The 20,130-nt window shown below is 43.3% G+C and overlaps 1 protein-coding gene across 1 annotated transcript in view; it reads right to left on the minus strand.

The window, feature by feature from the left end:
* Positions 1–1,818: 1,818 nt before the first annotated feature.
* Positions 1,819–20,130, minus strand: part of LOC124553560 (trithorax group protein osa-like) — a 67,538-nt gene continuing 49,226 nt past the window's right edge. Inside the window, exons 7-10 of the mRNA XM_047127406.1 lie at positions 14,912–15,373; positions 12,610–12,839; positions 3,618–3,710; positions 1,819–1,885 (exon numbers count right to left, since the gene is read on the minus strand). Coding sequence (XP_046983362.1) covers positions 1,819–1,885; positions 3,618–3,710; positions 12,610–12,839; positions 14,912–15,373 — 852 coding nt within the window. The remainder of the gene's footprint in view (positions 1,886–3,617; positions 3,711–12,609; positions 12,840–14,911; positions 15,374–20,130) is intronic.

Raw genomic sequence — 20,130 nt, forward strand, 5'->3', positions numbered from 1 at the left:
CAGTTGTACAACTACAATCTGATGCTGCAGTTACAAACACTTGTGCAAAGAGCATGGAGACCATAGTCTATCTAAATAATACTTTACAGACGTAAACTGGAAGTAATCAGTAAGGGGTTCTACTGCATTAAATTATCTTTTCGCTTCATAACAACCTTGGTACAAATCTTTGGGCTGGTTACAATTTGTCCACTTCTAACACACAAATAATAATACAATAAATTACAGATATGTCTCCAACATATGGAGGCAAACTTATCAAACACAGGAAAGGCTATTTGTCTATCACTAACACAACACCTAATCCAACTGCATCATTTTGATAACCTAGTAGTTTTTTTTAAGTACATTGAGAGCATCATGTTAGGCTTTCACTGAGTATATAAACCTCTGTGGCTACCATATTCCTGTTAAAACATACAAGAAGTTAAATAACCATAAACTAGACAAGGAAGCTACACATTTTCGTTGTGTACATTGTTTTTTGTAATGCTAATACGGAAATATCTTCCCCCTCATCTTTTTTCTTTTTGCACACTTGCCTTTGATCACGCAATACTGTCATATAACAAACTACTCATCACAGCACTATGCTTCACACTTAAACTTTTCTGAAAGTCAGAATGACTGAAAGGCAAATAATACCTACTATATTATTTGCTGTTACTTTTACTAATCACAACATTAATTCTAAAGCAGCATTTATATAGTACATATATTATACATATGGAAGCATTGCTTCCTTAAATTTGTTTTCAAATCCTCCTGTTTTTATTTAACTGGGTAACCTAGAACTTCCACTTAAATATCTCATCAACAGGAACCACACAAAGCAAACTACTACATTGTAACAACAAATAATAATACATTCTAGGGTTTTTACATTTGTTGCTTACACTAAACCTTATTTACCTATATATCAAAGACATTCACTTAATTTCTAAAGTATGACAGTGAATTAACATAGCTACGTAGCTGTTCTGCAGAGTTTGTAGATACCACTTTTCTTTCTTTGATTTCTGTCCATGACAAAGCACTGGTAATATGTACAGTTTTCATTTTATTTCATTTTCATATCTGTGAAGGTAGGATCGACATGGATCTTTCACCTGCTCATCAGTTAACTTCTGTATGAATGAAGAAATTAACCTGTTGTCCTTTTTTTCTAATTAACTACTATTCAACAAACTCTGAAACTATTTACGTAACAGTTATGCAATAATTTGCTAACCTTTGATACATTTTTGTGTCAGGAGATCGGAATTTAAAATGTTACGCAATCTCTGATGATATCGATTTATCTGAGTTCATCACCTCGATTTCTGCATACATTTCAGGAGTGTACCACTATTTGTTATTCACAAAAGAAAGCTCTGAGGCCACAAAGTGGCTTTTGAAATGAGCTCTTTCTCTGTTTGAAATAAACATTTCTGCTCCTAATAACCACTCTATATTAGTTGGAGCCAAAATAATGGCAGACTGCATGTCAGACGTACATGTAGAACAATTGCCATTTATAAAGGGAAGGTAAGAGAATATCAGTGCCCTATGTCACAGGACTTTCAACGTGATACCTGTCATTCTTCCCTGTACATGTTGTAGAATAGACAATAGTGTACTCAGAGAGGAAAAGATATTACACCCTGATTAAAACAAGACATAGCAGAAAAGGTGCATCTCGAAGGATAGCGTTTCAAGTGCAGTATCTATTTTCAGGGGAAGACGCAGGGGTGGGAATCTCTGGGGATGTAAAATGTTAGATTCGACATTTTCATTTATTTCACTAATTCCTTCCGGTGTACAGTGTTGATCTCGCTATCAGACCAACACTTCATTCTGTCCAGTTGTACATGGTTCTCTCTTCTGGCCCACGTTGTTTCCTCTTCTGAAACAGCATGAGTGGTAGTGAGTTACGAGCTATCCTGTATTCCAGGGCTGTCTGGGACTTGCACAAGGGTGAGCATTTGATTCTTGGTCTTACAATAGGCCTGTGCACTACAGTATGAAGCAAATTTAATAGTCTCTAGCAGGGCTGGTAATATCAGGACACGTATATTCACCACTGATTCAGAGAAATCACTAGTTTCCTCACACTCCCACTTTCAGTGGCAATCGGGTACGAGGACTGACACTGCTCGAGTTGTCGACTGAGTTTCGATCGGTCGAATGGGGTCATTAGCTGGCTATCCCCTTAAATAAACAAAGCGTGAAGGCGAAAGAGCCAGACAGCGTATGTGATCTTTTGTCGTTTTATCTGAGGTCTGAGCTCCATTACAGAGGTATGAGGAAGGGAAAATGCAAAGCAACCACAGAAAAGTAATAAAATGCAAATTTTTTTTCGGGGGGGGGGGGGGGGGGGGGGGTGTAAATGTGACGTCTGAAAGTAGCTGGGACTGTTTTCAAGGAGCAGTCAGGTCCTTCACTCAGCTTGCCATATCTGGGCATAATGGTAAAAACAAGGAAGCAAAAAGCAGTTTTGAAAGTGGAATGTGAGAGCATAGAAAGTTTGGAGAGGCCACGGGTCAGGCCGACCCACTGTTCAGACAGCCAGTTCAGCGTAGACATCTGAGGCTCAGGTCCAGGTTGGATGCAGAGTGTGAAGACCTCAGAAACTAAATGGTGCTGAGGAGAGAGCAGTTTCTTTGAGACTTCTAATGAAGATTTTTTAGGGAAGCACACACAATTTTTTTGGCAAGAAATGAAGCGGGTTTCAGCAGTGCGGGCCAGCTTTCGCGGAATGAACTTGTGGTGTCATACGTGCAATTTGACATTTGGAGGAGAAGGGCACATAAATCCAGACCTCCCTGTAAATGAATGAAGAATTATCGCTAGTCTCAGTGCACATCTCCATCTGTTACGTAATGAGGAGTGAGAGATACGATATTGCTGCAGTGGTTGACTGAATCCCAAAGACCCACCAAACTCTGAGGTGAAAAGATTTCTCTGCGATTAGATTCAGTTTGTTAATGTCTCTCTGAATGTTACTACATTTGCTGGTCATTGTCCTCTGTTAGAACTGTGATATACTAATAACTCCATAATGGTTGTTTCCTACAGTTTTATAACAGACTCGCAATATTTTAGTACATTTGTTTTAAGTCTTATTTTTCTCTGCTGTGCATGTCACATTTTCTATAGTTTTGCCGTACATTAAATAAAGCGAGGGGAGTAAGTGGTGACAAACGGATAGGAGGTCAACGATCCTGCAAGGTAGCGAGGAACAGCCACCACTTCTCGGCAGATCTGTCCCTCAGACATTCATCGCGTAGTACACTGCGGTCTGTGGTGCGGCCGTGATAGGCTGTGGTTGCAGAGGCTGCTGCTGCTGTTGTTCCGGTTGTTGCTGTTGTTGTTGCTGCTGCTGCTGTGGCGGCAGGGCGTCCTGCGGGAGCTGGGCGGCGCATCCCTCGGGAACCCCCCTCTCCTGCTTGGCCGGCGGCCGCGTGGGTGATGACGCACACGACGAAGATGAGGAGCCCGCGACACAGGCGCGGACTGACACCGGCTGTTGTGGCTGCGGCTGCTGCTGCTGCGTGGCTGGTGGTGGCGGTTGTTGTTGCTGCTGCTGCTGTTGATGTTGCTGTTGCTGTTGCTGTTGCTGTTGCTGTTGCTGTTGCTGCTGTTGCTGCTGCTGCTGCTGCGGCATCGGTGGTTTCTGCACATTCGGCACTGAAGCCGGTGTGGTGTGCACCGGTGGAGGGGGCGTGAACCTGCAGACAAGGCAGTAGAGTGACACACTGCAGCAAGTGTGGCAATGAAAGACAGTTGATGCTTTTCACTGTTCACGATGACAAACTGACAGATAAAACAGTCCCTTTTCATTCATTGGCTTTCGGAATATGCCCAAACACCCGTCTCAACAGTGTAAGGGCAGTTACAATGATACAAATGTGAAGATAACAGAATACCCAGTCCCCAAATGAATAAAATCTCCGACCCAGTCAGGAATCGATCCCAGGCCCCTTCGCTTAGCTGTCTGCTGTGCTGACTGTGCAGATATGAAGGCAGATGAATAAAACAATCAGAAAATTAGCAAGGGGCAAGAATGAGGAGGAGAAGTGATAACAATACTTAAGTATCCAATGATGGCAAAGTAAACAGAGAGCTACAGGTTTTCAGTCAGGAGAGCAAAATTAAAAACCAAAAATATTACGTCAACTGGTATGACCATTTAGAAATAATACAGACAGTTTGTCTAAAATTGCAACAAAGTGCAAGCTCACTAGACAGGGAAGCATAGGACGTCAAGGGACAAGATGGTTTTTGCTGTCCAGCCTACTCTGTGAAGTGATAAAGATTATCATTTGAAGTTTATCTCAAGATTAAACAAACACACAAACCAAAAACATGGGCAATGCTCCTTTGCATCAGTGAATCTAAAAACTGGTGACAAAGTTCTGGAGAGTAAACACTAGTGCACCCCGAGGAAAAAAAAGAAAAACAGCCTGATTAAAACAAAATGAAGAAAAGGTGCACCTGGGAGGATGAAGTTACAAATGCAGTATTCATTCTCAGGGGTTCTGCAACACAATTTGGAAGTTAGGTGATGTGAAATGGAAAATTCATGGAGGAAATCAAATAGAATGTCTATGGGTAAAAATAATGTTTGATAGGGTGGTAGAAATGTTGCAGTTGTGTTACCTATACTGCTACGGTGATATAATGGCTAACACATCTGCTCAGTAAGCAGGTGAGAGAGGTTCAAGTCCCGGCCATAGCACAAATTTTAATTCATTTCCTCAGCTTCTATCACTGTCGTAGAGTTTTGGTGATCCAGCCATTCCTTGCACATACAGGTGCTGGATTAGTGGAAGTGCCAGGCAACTGAGAGTGTTATATTTAGTGTAAACAAATAGTGATTATACTTTATTAAATGCAAAGATACATTCATTGTCACCAAAAGATTTCTCCTAGAATGTGTACATGTAGTAGTATCGCTCTCTGTGAAACGGCAGTGTACTTTATCACATAATGACTTCACAAGCATTATACCAGTACTGCACATTTCTGGTTGTTGCATAATGTACACAAGGAATATGTCTGTAGCTTCAGCATCAGCAGTGAGAGACATCTTTATGCTCTCTACTCCACCTGATCTTCACTTTCATCACGATTTTCCTGTATGCTTTCGATTCTCTCTTCATCGGTTACAGTTTTGTCGTGAATAATTGCTCGTCCATCAGCAATGACTTACATATAATTTTGAGTTTGTGCTTGAGGTCTACCATAATGTGTTTTCTTTCAGAAGCTACGATACTGAACCATACAGAAAGCCACAATTTAAACCACACATAGCATTCTTTAACATCGTTATTAACTAGCAACATTGTTGCACAAGTGATTTCATTACTGTATGTGTCATTTTTGCTGGAGTGACATTTTTGCTGGAGTGACTAGAGGCTGGATGTGAGCCAGATTACTGACAGGGCAGATTACTGAGGGTCATGTTAGTAACAATCCAGTGTATATGCATACAAGGAGCTACAACTAACATATAAAAGAAAGGGCACTTAACTATTAATGTAACTTAAATACACTACTTGAGGAATGCAGTAGCTAAACAAATTGTGACTTTACATAGGATAGCTGCAACATTCAAAATTCTGTCATGTACATTTAATGCCAGACTCATTGCTTTAGTTACATGTAACAAACTGAGATAATGTAATCACACATATATAAGAATTATGTTGTGTCTGGACACATCCTATATGTGTATTACATGGCACAGGGACAAAAATGAATGAAATAAATAAAAATCTAAATGTAGGGAAATTAGTGATGACAATTAACAAACTATAAGGTCTCATCAAACTAATATTAATGAGAAGGCCTTGGAGCAAAGAAAACATGCTACACAGTTTGGAAGATAGGTGATGGGAAATGTAAAATGCATGCAGAATATCTATGGGTAAAAAAGAACCATTTGATAGGGTGGAAGGGATGCTGACAATTAAGAAAATGCCAGTAACACCAACTGTTAGCAGCTTTTCGAACTATTTCAAAACCCCTGTACATCTTATTCATAACAAAAAATGGTTCAAATGGCTCTGAGCACTATGGGACTTAACTGCTGTGGTCATCAGTCTCCTAGAACTTAGAACTACTTAAACCTAACTAACCTAAGGACATCACACACATCCATGCCCGAGGCAGGATTCGAACCTGCGACCGTAGCAGTCGCACGGTTCCGGACTGCGCGCCTAGAACCGCGAGACCACCGCGGCCGGCTATTTATAACATTCTTAAAGCATTCAAGAGAAACATACTGTTTGTTGCACCTATCCGATGATGACACTGTTTGTCATATTTAATTCTGTAATCAGGGACTGCTTCACCAGACATCTGGTATTATCACTTGTCCATCATTGCAACCGTGAAAAACATTTCTCTGACTGCAAGTTCTTTGCTATTATGAACGACCTACAGAATGCAGTAGACAAATGAGAACATATTAATCTGTTACTGCAAAACAGCGGAGTTCCTGATGTACTCTGCTTGCTATTACATACAATAGCTGTTTTCATTTGCCAGACAATAGTGGAAAGTGGTCCAAACTTAAAAAATGTACAAATGTCAACCATCTCGACAGTTATTTATCAGCCTCTTCAACCAGATGCGTGAAAGTGATAGTATAACACCTAGAAAACAAAGAAGAAGAACCGATTGATGACAGGAGGGGGAGAGAGTAATGTTCTTGCTGCTGCTACAGTTGATTCTCATGTTAGCTCCCACACAATCACACGACAAAGTGGCATCAGTAAGGCAATTGTCCCACGCATTCTCCATTGACATAGGTTCCATCCCTATCGCATGTCTCTCCATCAAGAGCTGCACGGAAACAATTATGAGAATCGTATTACCGTCTGTATGTGGGCATTAAGACAGGATACTTCAAATGTATCATGCATTTTGTTTAATGATGCAACCACATTCACCAATGATGTCCATATAAACCACCAAAACATGCACCACTGGTATGTCGACAGTCCCAAATGACATCAGGTGGCACATCAGCATCCACGGAGTGTAAGCTTGTGGAATGGGATATTGAACCATCAGCTAATACGCCCGTGTTTCATAGCCACCATGATAGCTGTCCAACCCATAGTGCACGAGCAAGTCTTCACGAATTGTTTCCGAATTGTTGGACTGGACGCAGAGAACCTGTACCTTCCCGGCCTGTTTCACAGATTTGATGACTGCAGACTCTTTTCTGTGGGGAAATATGAAAGACGCTGTCTTCAAAAACATACCAACTGGACCCGAAGATAAGCTCTGACATCTCTGCTGAAATGCAACAATCATTCCATACGAAGGCTGTATTGCCGCTGCCAGCGGTCATTTTGAACACAGTCTGTGATGGTCAATTGTTTATTTAGTCGTTAAAACCCATATGGCTAGTGTATGCACGTGTGTTGTTTTCTGCGTGCTACCACAGGTATTGTGCAAGTGTAGGAGTCAGAGCTTTTCAAAATACTTATCTCGTGGATGACTCAAACCAGAATCCTGCGACAAAAGACACTGATATTCGAATTTACCCTACTTTTAGTTTGTTAATACTGATAGGCGTAGTTCCATTTAAAAACGTATGTATGCACAAAAATCAACTTTCAACGTATTACTACAATCAGTTCATTGGCTAACAATACCAAACTCTGGCTACCAACCCATTTTGTGAAAACCGCACATCAATAGCACTATCCATGTCCGCAACATTCATTTCACCCCGTATACGAAAGCTGTTCGAAAACTAAGGTGGCCTTTCAAATTGGGCAAGCAACGTACATTCGATTATAGATATTTTTTGTTCGTTATGTTGGTACATATGTCCCGAACTTATCTTCGCAGTTTCCAGTGTACAGCATAAATTCGTTTGTTTTCGACAGAAAGATTAGATGTGTTTTAGTGTGCTCGGCGATTTTCGATTACTATAAAAAATGGTCAAAGGATTTGCATCTAATTTTGTGTGAAAAATGGAATCAAGTTCTCTAAAACACTCGAAATGTTGGCAGTGGCATAAGGTGAGTCTGCTCTAAAAAATGTTTACAAGTGGCACAAGCACTTCCAAGATGGCCAAGAAGATGCCAATGACTAACCTCGCTGTGGACTCCCGGGCACAACAACAACAGGTGATAATGACGAAGCTGTGAAGAAAATTGTTTTGGAAAATCGTCGAATTATCGTAAGATAACTTGCTGAGGATATTGGCATATCGGTCGGCTCGTGTCATGCAATTTTTTCCGATGTTTTAAGCACGAGACGTCTGTCAGCGAAGTTTGTTCCAAAGCTTCTGAATTCTGATCAGAAGAACCGTCGAATGAGCATCGCTCAGTAGCTCTTGAATGACGTCAGTGCTGATCCTGATTTGCTTAAAAGGGTCATAACTGGTGACGAAATATGGGTTTACGGTTATGACGGCAAAACCAAAGCCCAATCATCCCAATGGAAGCAGCCCGAAGAGCCGAGACCGAAAACAGAACGCCAAGTTCGATCAAATGTCAATTTCGCTTACTTTTTTTTTTCAATTACCGTGGCGTAGTGCATAGTGAATTTTTGCCTCAAGGTCGTACGGTCAATAAGGAGTATTACCTTGAGGTTACGCGCCGTTTGCGAGAAGCAATACGCAAAAAAAGTCTGGAATTGTGCAAAAACAATTAATGGTTTTTCCATCACGACAATGCGCCTGGTCATTCATCGTTGCTTGTGAGAGATTTTTTGGCAAAAAACAGCATTACAACCATGCCTCAGCCACCACATCCACCGGATTTGCCCCCTGCGACTTTTCCCTGTTAGCAAAACTGAAGAGATCTATGAAAGGAGGAAGTTTTTCGATTGAGGGAATAAAAACTGCATCGCTGGAAGTACTCAAGGCTGTACGAAAATGTGCTTATGAGAAGTGCTTCGAGAATTGGAAGAAGCGTTGGCACAAGTGTATTCTATCTGAGGGGGATTACTTTGAAGGGGCCAACATGAATATTGATGAATAGATAAATATTTTTTCATGAAAAATAGCCACCTTACTTTTTTAGCACACCTCCTGTATATTGTGAACAGTAATGTCTGTATAACAGTCCTGCAGACTGCAGATCCCTTATCATTCGCTGACTTCGTTGCGTTAAAGAAAAAGAGGGTTCGGATCTGTCTGCTAGGAAGTCCTGAATCCAATCCCAGATATGATGGGATACTCCATAGGGTCGTATTTTGCTCACAAAATGACAGTACACAGCTGTATTGGGAGCCCTCCTGAAGTCATGGGACACGGCATCAACTTGAGAACCGATGTCTCAGGGCGCTTTGGATGCGCAAGATCCCTGTGTGTGAAATCCCTGGTGGTTCCTACCGAGAAGATGCCCAGAACAGGACTGATAACGAAGATGGCCCACATGATCATCGTCCAGGCATTTTGGTGTCGTCTTGGAGAAACGCTTAAGTGCCGATTGCCCTACGACGCGAACTGCTAGAGTATTTGAAGAGTTCCCTTGTATGACACGACATAGTATCGAATCGGCCACCATTCAATGTGTTTCCGGTTGGATCTCCATAGGCATTCAGGCGGTTTTGGATTTGCAAGGCCCAAATATTGTGCAAAATAACGACAGGATGTACAGCAAGTAATAGCAAAAACTGTCATCGATAACCTCTTCATTCCCACAGTCCTTGTACATGGACTTTCACCCCATTGTTTTCTTTTCCTCCGTGAATAGGCGTATTTTTTTGCTTATAGGCCGATGGTGCGGCTAGTGCTGGTTTTAAAACCAGGGCCCAGCACGATTTGTGTTTCAGTTTACAGCTGGTCATGTACTTCCAGAAATCCAAAATGTATGTATACAATTATTGTGATTTAATAATAGAGTGGGGACTGTGTTTTTTTCCTAGCTTTCGCTGACTATTCTAGATATTGAGATTTGTTTCAGAATTGCATAAGTTTTATTATTCTACAATATGAAATAACCCAAATGGTTCAAATGGCTCTGAGCACTATAGGACTTAACATCTGAGGTCATCAGTCCCCTAGAACTCAGAACTACTTAAACCCAACTAACCTAAGGACATAACACACATCAGTGCCCGAGGCAGGATTCGAACCTGCGACCGTAGCGGTCGCGCGGTTCCAGACTGAAGCGCCTAGAGCCGCTCGGCCACACCAGCCGGCGAAACAACCCATTTCATGAAGGTGTTCATATGTGGACCGCAAGTGATGATAAATATTTGCTACTTTCAGTTTGATCGTCGGTAATGGAATACTGAAATAACTTATCTCCAAACTTTACAGCAATGCATGAAATATTAACTGATGACCGATTAGAAGATTTCATCAATGCGGAATTATCTGATTGGGGAAGATGGCGAATTCTCATTTTTATCTGCAGATTTTCCTACTATCTCGATGAAACTAACTGGTAAACAGTAAGACCGTTACGATGTCGTGCCAGTGGCTAGGAGAAGGGGATGTCTTGGTACAGCGAATTCCTGTGACAGTGAAGATTTAGAAAATGTGAATAAAAAGGCAAGAGATTTCAGAAGTTAGGTTTTACATTGTTGGCCAACTGTCAAAATTTGTCGAGGCAAGGAATGTGTCAGAATTGAGGAAATTTGGCTGCAATTGCAAGATAAGAGACACACGGTCGTCAAATGTGGAATGTATTCGTGTACTGTGAAAAATAATTGTTTCGACGCTTTTCATGAAATTTCCCATATGAAGATTTATTCACTGGCAGTAGCAAATCATCAGTTCCAGCAATTATTCTGCGATCACCACTTTCTCACATTTATGTAGTTGTTTTAAAGCACCAATAAAAACCAATATTGGGAATCAAATATTTCGAAAATATTAACATTACGAATCCTGCGTGATTTAGCATATACAGTTTACTGTTTCAAATAAAAAATATATTACCAAATAAAATATTTTTATTGAAGAAACGGGAAAGAAAATACAAAGCAAAGACCAGTACGTTCCTGCGGTAAGTGAAACCTGAGGTCGAAATATCTGCACCTCCATTCGTGCGTCAGTGAATCCTCAAGGAAATACTTGATTTCCATTTGTGTAGTGCTCGGTTATTAGATTGCTGGAAGACGCAAAAAGAAAAATTTCCTGCTAATTTTTTTTTTTTTTTATCTGATGAGTGTAGACGATTATAGAGCTCTTTTCTAGATAACTGGAAAAGTATTATTGCAAGCTGACACTGACTTTCGCACGGAGTATCGCCTTAATTGTGTATCAAATCTTATGGGACCTAACTGCTAAGGTCATCAGTTCCTAACCTTACACACTACTTACCCTAAATTATCCTAAGGACAAACACACACACACCCATGCCCGAGGGAGAACTCGAACCTCCACCGGGACCAGCCGCACGGTCCATGACTGCAGCGCCTTAATTAGTAGAACTGTATTTGGTGTTTTCAAATAACTTCCGGGTGATTGACGATAATTCTGAGTCGACACCTAAGCCTTTTTGCCTTACGTAGGAAACACGTCCAACAAGATAAGTCGTAATTTTACGGAAATACGATGTGAAATGTGTTTTCCGACTTCCATCTAAAATTAGAGCACTTTTGAGTTCCGTTAAGGATGATCTTGGACTGCGTAAGGCGGGTGTATATCGTATTCCTTGTAGCTGCGGCACGGCATATATTGGTCAAAGTATCAGGACCGTGGAGGACCGATGTACTGAGCATAAACGGCACACACGATTACAGCAGCCAAATAGATCTGCTATTGCCGTACATTGCTTGGATACTGGTCATCCGATGTTGTTATATAACACCGAGATGTTGGCATGCACGTCCAGCTATGGGACACTATCATTAGGGAGGCAGTTGAGATTAAATTAGCGAGCAACCTCGTTAACAGGGATGGAGGTTTCTGTTTAAACTCTGTTTGGAATCCGGCTCTCTCCCTTGTCAAAAAACAGAGGAACAGAGTCAATACTACCTCACCTGCGAATCCGTAGTCTCACTATCGATAGCTCTGACTTTGGTCATCTTTGGTGGCACTAGTGTTCAGTGTGTGTGTTATCTTTCCTGCTTCTATCCGAGAACCGAGGTTTCAAATTTGCATGTACGCCGCCTGTCCGTTGCAGTTTGTCTTGAAAATGGCGGGGTGTTCTCCCGCCGAAATATCGGCGGTCGCTCAAAGTGTTACCTGGCTGAATTCCCGTAAGTAATTTGAAAGTTGTATACGCCAGGAGAAACTAAGGTCTGATCGAGTTTCGGCATACAACACAGGTGACCCACAGTGTAGGGTCACCGTTAACATACTGTGCTTGCAGCTAAAGGGTAAGCAACAGGTGAGGATTGGTCCCTAAGAGATGTTCCCAATGTTCACACTTTACGAGTTTTGTACATTTTATATTATACTTTAGTAGGACAGGTAATGTTGGCATATTCACACTTTTAGTTGCGTATGTCATTTAGGCCTACATAACTCCCACTTCTGTTGCATATTAATGTGGTGTTCCCATTGAGAACTATGCACACACTATTTCTCTTGTCCAGACGTCTATGCTATTTATCATACAGGTCAAAAACGGTTATTCTGACACAAAGAAAATTTTGTTGCGGTTAACCACGATGTCAGTGTGGAGAGAGAGAGATACGGACCTGGGAGGCGGCAGCGTCTGCGTGCCCCGGGTGGCCACCATGTAGGGCGGCGGCGCGACGCCGACCCCCAGCCCGACGCCGACGCCGAGCTGCGCGCCGGTGGGGCTGGCCCTCTGCACGTGCAGCTGCGGGGAGTCGCTGCGGCCCACCCCCGCCGCCCCCCCTGCCACCGCCCCCGCGCCGGCCCGGCCCGCCGTCAGGTGCACCTGCAACACCAGCGGCTGCGCGCCCTGCAACCCACTGTCGGCAGCACTCTGCGTCCCTCAGCGTAGGGGTGTTTGTGCAGGGAAATGGTGTCGGAATTAAGGATAAAGGTGCAAGACAGAAGGAAAGTAGAAAGGGAGGGCAGAAAGAGAATGCAGGGAGGGGAGGAGGACAAGTTGAGACAGTAGAAATGGAAGTTGGAGACAATGGAGAGAGAAGGAAGAGAGTAGGAAGACAAGATGGATAGTAAAATAAGAGAAGGTGGAGTGTGATGGAAGAGAATTTGAGAGAAGAATAAGTGGAGAATGAGATACTGGGAGAACAACTAAAAAGATTTTTGAATGGAGGACAACTGGAAGAAAACAGAGAGGAAGGCCACAAAAAAGTGGACAGATGATGTGGAAGAAGGTATAAGAACACTCTCAGTCTGAGAATGGCAAAGACTGACATTAGAGGGGCTAGAACCCACACAGGCTTGTAATGCCATGAGAAGAAGATACAGTATCTGGTAGAAGAACTTGTTCAACACAAATACTTTTTTCAGAATTTTGCAAGACAAAGTAACCAACTAGATTACAGTATTTTGAAATGGTGGACATACAGTCCCCCCCCCCCTGGCACTGCGACAGCTAAACAATTTAGAAAAATCACAGAAAACCTAAATCTAGATAGCTGGAAATTTATTAGATCTGGTGTCTTCATGATGAGGATGGAGTGTGGGAGAAGAGAAAGCGGAGTGTGGGAGAGGAGAAAGCGGGGCGTGGGAGAGGATAAAGCGGGGCGTGGGAGAGGATAAAGCGGGGCGTGGGAGAGGATAAAGCGGGGCGTGGGAGAGGATAAAGCGGGGCGTGGGAGAGGATAAAGCGGGGCGTGGGAGAGGATAAAGCGGGGCGTGGGAGAGGAGAAAGCGGGGCGTGGGAGAGGAGAAAGCGGGGCGTGGGAGAGGAGAAAGCGGGGCGTGGGAGAGGAGAAAGCGGGCGTGGGAGAGGAGAAAGCGGGGCGTGGGAGAGGAGAAAGCGGGGCGTGGGAGAGGAGAAAGCGGGGCGTGGGAGAGGAGAAAGCGGGGCGTGGGAGAGGAGAAAGCGGGGCGTGGGAGAGGAGAAAGCGGGGCGTGGGAGAGGAGAATGCGGGGCGTGGGAGAGGAGAAAGCGGCGCGTGGGAGAGGAGAAAGCGGCGCGTGGGAGAGGAGAAAGCGGCGCGTGGGAGAGGAGAAAGCGGCGCGTGGGAGAGGAGAAAGCGGCGCGTGGGAGAGGAGAAAGCGGCGCGTGGGAGAGGAGAAAGCGGGGCGTGGGAGAGGAGAAAGCGGGGCGTGGGAGAGGAGAAAGCGGGGCATGGGAGAAGAGAAAGCGGGGCGTGGGAGAGGAGAAAGCGGGGCGTGGGAGAAGAGAAAGCGGAGCATGGGAGAAGAGAAAGCGGAGCATGGGAGAGGAGAAAGTGGAGTGTGGGAGAAGAGAAAGTGGAGTGTGGGAGAAGAGAAAGTGGAGTGTGGGAGAAGAGAAAGCAGTGAGCAGGAGAACAGAAAGTGGAAAGCAAGAGCAGCAGAAAGTGTGCCACATGACAATGGTTCGGAGGAGCTTTAGTGACAGATGAGAAAATAGAGAGTGAAGGGAATTAAAAACTGCAAGAAGAGAGGAGAGAAGAAAGTGAAGAGTGCAAGAGAAAGTTTTTTAGTGTGAGAAGGGATAGTGGTCGGTTAGGGAGGAGAGTATGGATTACAGAAGGGAAAGTGGGGACTTGGAAAATGTGAGAAGAATGGAGTGAGAGAAGAAACTAGAAAGAAAATGTTGTATAGGGTGAGAAGAGAGAGTGATTAGTAGGAAAGCAGAGCGCGAACTACAGAAGATAATGGTGTGAGAGAAGGTGGAGAGTGAGGGACGTGAAAGCGGGGAGTGTACGAAGAGAAAGTAGTGAGGGAAAGAAGAGAAACTGAAGACCAAAAGAAAAAAAATGGAAAAAAAGTGGTAGAGATGTAGAAGGCTAAATGAAAAACAGACGAAGAGAATATAAATAAAGTAAGGAGATAAAGTGTTGAGAGTAGAAGACGAAAGTGCAGGAGGAAAGAAGAGAATGTGAGCTGGTGAGGTGGAGTTGGGCCTACCTGCAGCTGCGGCGAGTAGGGCAGCCGGACGGTCCTGACGAGCCGCTGCTGCTGCTGCCCGGGGGCGGCGTAGTAGTCTGGGGGCGGCGGCTGGTCGTAGGCCGGGGGCAGCAGCGGCTGCTGCGGGGGCGGTGTGCCGGCACCGGAACCCGGCGACAGCAGGCGCATCTGCACCAGCGGCGGGGGCGGCGGTGCCGGAGGCGGACCGCCGGCGGGCGCGCGATGGGGGCGGAAGATGGCGCCCGGCTGCTGCACTAGCACGTGGTGAGGGTGCGGGGGCGGCACCGCGTGCGGGTGGTGGTGGTGGTGGTGCGGCTGGTGGTGGTGGTGGTGCGGCTGGTGGTAGGCGGCGTAGGCGTGGTGCGGGTCCGCCACCATCCGGCCGTGAGGGTGGGGGTGGGGGTGGGCGTGGCCGTGGGGCGCCACGGTCAGCGGCGGCGAACCGCTCGGCGGCGTGAACACCTGCCGCGCAGAAATGGGGGGTAAAATCTCCTGCTAATAAAAGAATTCGGGCATGTGCGAGTAGCACTAGCTCATTGAGGGTCCCAAACAAACTTAACTATCAAAGTCAAAATCTTCTGAGTGGTTATGGCGCGTCATATTTCCTTCCAAAATAATCGACGTTTCGACCCCTCCACCGGGATCTTCTTCAGGATGTTACGGTGTCCACTACTGCTAAAACGCTGTAAGAGACCAGTGTCGCGTTCAGTTATAAAGGGGTGTTTTCCGCATTTATGCTGGAGAAGTGGGAGTATCGGTTAAAATTCTCGTGGCTACTATTGGTGGGCCATCATCACAGGCTAATATTCCCGTGCTGATGCGGATGAAGGTGACTTAATGGCTGAACTCTTATGGACACTATTCGTGGCCCATCGTAATTGGATAGAAAGGCACTGTTCCACACTTACACTGGAGAAGATTTTTGCTCGAAATTCCTCCTACTGCTCTTGGTTGGCCATTTTCACTGGCTAGCTGCGAGGAGGACAGAGCAAGACGGGGAATATTTACCCAAACGAATATTGTCGGCCGAGGTGACTTTCAGCGCGTTGTTTGTATTACCCGCACACTGTGATCGCATAATTAAAGAGACAAATTCGTCTGGAGAAAAAAGTGTTTATTTTTCAAAACGATACTTTTTGTACTTTTCAACATAATCCCCTAGAGCATTTATGCACTTGTTCCAACGGGCAAGAATCTTTTTTTATTCCGGCTGCAAAGAAATCTTCATCTTGATGTTTAAACCAATTTCCCACAAATTTTTCCATGTCCTCGTTGTCCTGGAACCTCTCCCCATGTAATGCCTCCTTCAGTGCACCAAACAAATGTAAATCAGCAGGTGCTCAATCAGAACGGTAAGGGGGATGAGACAGTGCTTCCCAGCCCATTTCGTCGACGGTTTCACGGGTTATTTGAGCAAAACGAGAACGTTCGTTGTCCTGCTAGAGATTCACACCTCTCCTCCGAGACCCACGATGCCTCTGTCTCGTGGCTGGCTTCACCTTGTTTAAAAGCAGATCCGACTGGCTGTTCACTGTACACTGCTCTTCCACATCACCACAAAAACTGGACCTCCAGCATCCCAAAACAAGGTCAACATGACTTTTTTTCCTGCTGTTTGAGTTTTGAATTTTTTCTTGACAGGTGAATTGGTGTGCTTCCATTGCATGGATTGCCTTTTTGATTCGTAATAGTGAACTCAAATTTCATGACAAGTTAAAAATTTTGTTGAGGAAGTGCTCACCTTCTCTCTCGTAACGATCCTTTAGCTGTGTGCACACTCTCAACCTTGTTTCCTTGTGTAGCCGCGTCAACTCCTTTAGAACCCATTTTGCACATATTTCGCGGTAATTCAGCTTGTTACAGATAATGTTACGAACTGTACCAGTACTAACTTGAACTTTATCAACTATCAATTCCACAGTCACACGGCGGTCGGCACGAATGATGTCATCAGTTCGACTTTCAAGTGAGGGAGTTGAAACTGCAGCTGGTCGGCCAGAACGGTGTTCGTCAGTCACTGAGTCGCGACCACTCTTGAACGTCTCTACCCATTTGTAAATATTTGCACGATTCGTACAACCTTCACCACAAACTTTAGACATTCTACACTATATATTCACTGGTTTCTCGCCTTCGGCAAGTAAAAAACGAACAACAGAACGTTGTTCAACTAATTTGGACGTTTCAAACGGACTCGCCACCTTGAAATGTTTTTTTGAGGTTATAAACAAATCAATGTTGATACATCAGCTGATCAGGGCTCATCCCACTGATGCCAACTTAAACCAAAGAAGTACCAAACTTGCCCTACTAACAGTTTTTTTTCCCAAGCCAATTTGTATCTTTAATAATTCAATGACGCTCGCACAATAGTTCTGCATTCAAGCTGAGTGGGTCGCGACGGTAAAAGTCAGACATCAAGCAAAGAACGACTTTGTTAACATGGCGTGCTTCGGAATTTACCAATCAGATTTCCAGGAGCGATTGCTGCACGTAGATATGCCTCTCCAGAAAACCTGATGAATTTTACGATACAGGGAACTATGGTGCGTTTGAAATTAGTCGCGACTTCTGACGTTTGGCTCACCTGCTGAGATAACACCAATAGCGAACCGGCTTTCCCTACCACACTGGCAGCAGTTCGATTGGTAAAACGCCGCTGTTTCCACGCCTTGCATAAGCAATAGAACGTGGCGTCCCTGCATTACATGTACCTACAGTGATTAGCTCTCGTTGTGAAGTGGTATTTTCTGGCGTTGAAGAGTTCTGCAGTAACCAGGTATTGTGAACAAGTGTTTCTGCGTTGGCTTTGCATTAATAACAACATTGCAGCACGTCTGAATACGAAGTTCCATAAAACGTTGTCGCCCAAGAAGACAACTAATTTGTCCCACTGCAAAATATTATTCCAAATTCGACAATAGTTATGGACAAGCCGCGTACCACTCTGTTGTGATAGATGAAGCTCCAACAGCGCAGTGGAGGAAAGCAGGTATTTTACTCTAGGCAGGAAGAAATGACCCACTGGATAAAATTGAACGTAGCATGTACCAGGCAGACTTAATGGAACTCTTAGTTCTCTAAAAGCCAAATACACCACGCCACCAGGTCGACGAACTGGCTAACGCTTTAATGGCACAGTTTTATTAGGCTTTCTCCGTAACATGCTCATTTAAATTCGAATGAGAATATATGGTCCTAGATGAAACGTAATGTGGCAAAAAACAACGAGAAATTTACGCTCAGTGAGGTTGAAATGCTGACAAAAGGAGCCATTGCTAATGGTACACCACAAGACTGCTGTTGAGGTGCCAGTCATACCGAGAAGGTAGTTGAGAAGATATCGATTGACAAGGGACTGTGATGAGTTTTGAGGAGTACGTCACTTGTCTTGTGCCATGTTAAAATCTGCTTCTTCAGCCTAAACACAACACAGTTTGCAAATACAAGGTGATTCACGAAGATATGCAAATATTTTGTTATTCTACAAGTAAAATTAAGAAAGTAGTTCATATAAACATAGATCCGCAAATCTTTAATTATGGAGTTATGGCTAACAAAAGATTTTCCCTGAAATTTAGCAACTTCGCTAATATGAAGCCATAGCAAAACTTTACGAGGTTAAAGTAAAGCATGATTTCTATTTATTTTGTTGTTAATGGTCTGGAGAATCTAACAAAACATATGCCAGACGTCTATCTGCATTACTTTTCCAGAACATCCAGAGAAGCAAAGAAGTAATTCCGTAACATTTTAATTTGCTAACTACTTCGGCCCATTTTTTTCTTAAATTCCGGACAATTGCACAAAGCACTGAATCGAAGTTGTAAAGAATTTAATTTTGGAAAAAATAATGGTAATAACGTTAACTGAAACTGTATGAAAGTGTCAGAAAATCTGCTTTTATTAATACCATAGCACACGTGAAATCATGTTCAACCGGAAAAAACAAAGCTCAAAGTTCAGAAAGTTGTACAGTGTACATACACATTTCACAATATATTCACAACAGGAAACGACTGAAACAACTCACTAATGGTTGCCAACAATAAGTAAACAAATTTACTTGTATAATAATCTTTGCTTCTGTGGATGTTCTGGAAAACTAATGCAGATACACGTCTGGAACATGTTTTATTAGATTCACCAGACCAATAACAACAAAATGAATGGAAATCGTGCTTTAATTTAACCTTGTACAGTTTTGCGATGGCTTCATATAAGTTGTTAAATTTCAGGCAAAATCTTTTATTAGCCGTATCAGCGTAACTAAAGATGTACGGACCTGTGTTTATATGAACTTTTTTATGTAGTTTTACTTGTAGAGTAACGTATTAAAATATTTCTTTATCTTCGTGAATCACTCTGTATTCATCTCACGAACATTCTAATGCAGTAAAATTGTAGCAGAATCCTAAAATAGTGTGTTATTAAACTAGTAACTGATCGCAAGTCAGGTTAACAGTTATGAGAAAGTCCAATCTCAGAATAAAAATAAACGTCTAACTTCTTCACTTGTACTGTTGCAAATCCACGGCAGTTCTCGTTTCACCAGCTACTTATGGATCTTAAAACTTACTTTATTTCATCTAAAAAACTGTAGTTGTTTGAACATAACGGTAGGTATGGGACTTCCGCGTATCATTGATACGGCAGAATACTCTCCTCTTTGCGTGCTATCATTTGCCGAAATCTTGTTTTGATATCCGAGATCGTTTATGAGGTACAAGGAATTTATGAATATTTCATTCTGGCCTGCGTTCGTGATGGAGCCCTTTACATAGATTCCATTTTTTCGACACTGGAGACAGCGATATACTTCAACGTTTAAAGACTACTTCAATATATTGTCTAAATGTCATACGCCACTCACCAAACGCAAATTCACAACGAACCATGTTTTTTACTGCATACTTTGCGAATGTCGTGCAGTAATTTACCTAATGTCTAAGTATCGCAATAACTATGACCGTTAACGAAATGATACGCAGTTCATCACGAAGCTGACGAATGAAGCTATAAGATGTGCGAGAATGGGAGTTCATTATCGAATAGTTTCTTTAAAATCGTTTGAGAGAGATTGCAGATAGATCGCCTTGCACGGCAAGCTGTTCAGGCAGGCAAGCGATCTTCCGTGTTAGAACATGCTGGCAACTCGCTCCGTGCTGAACTGGTAAACGTCGCAACTAATTTTAAACGCACTATAGAAGGGAATGAAG

The sequence above is a fragment of the Schistocerca americana genome, chromosome 11, assembly GCF_021461395.2.
Source record: "Schistocerca americana isolate TAMUIC-IGC-003095 chromosome 11, iqSchAmer2.1, whole genome shotgun sequence".
NCBI lineage: Eukaryota > Metazoa > Arthropoda > Insecta > Orthoptera > Acrididae > Schistocerca > Schistocerca americana.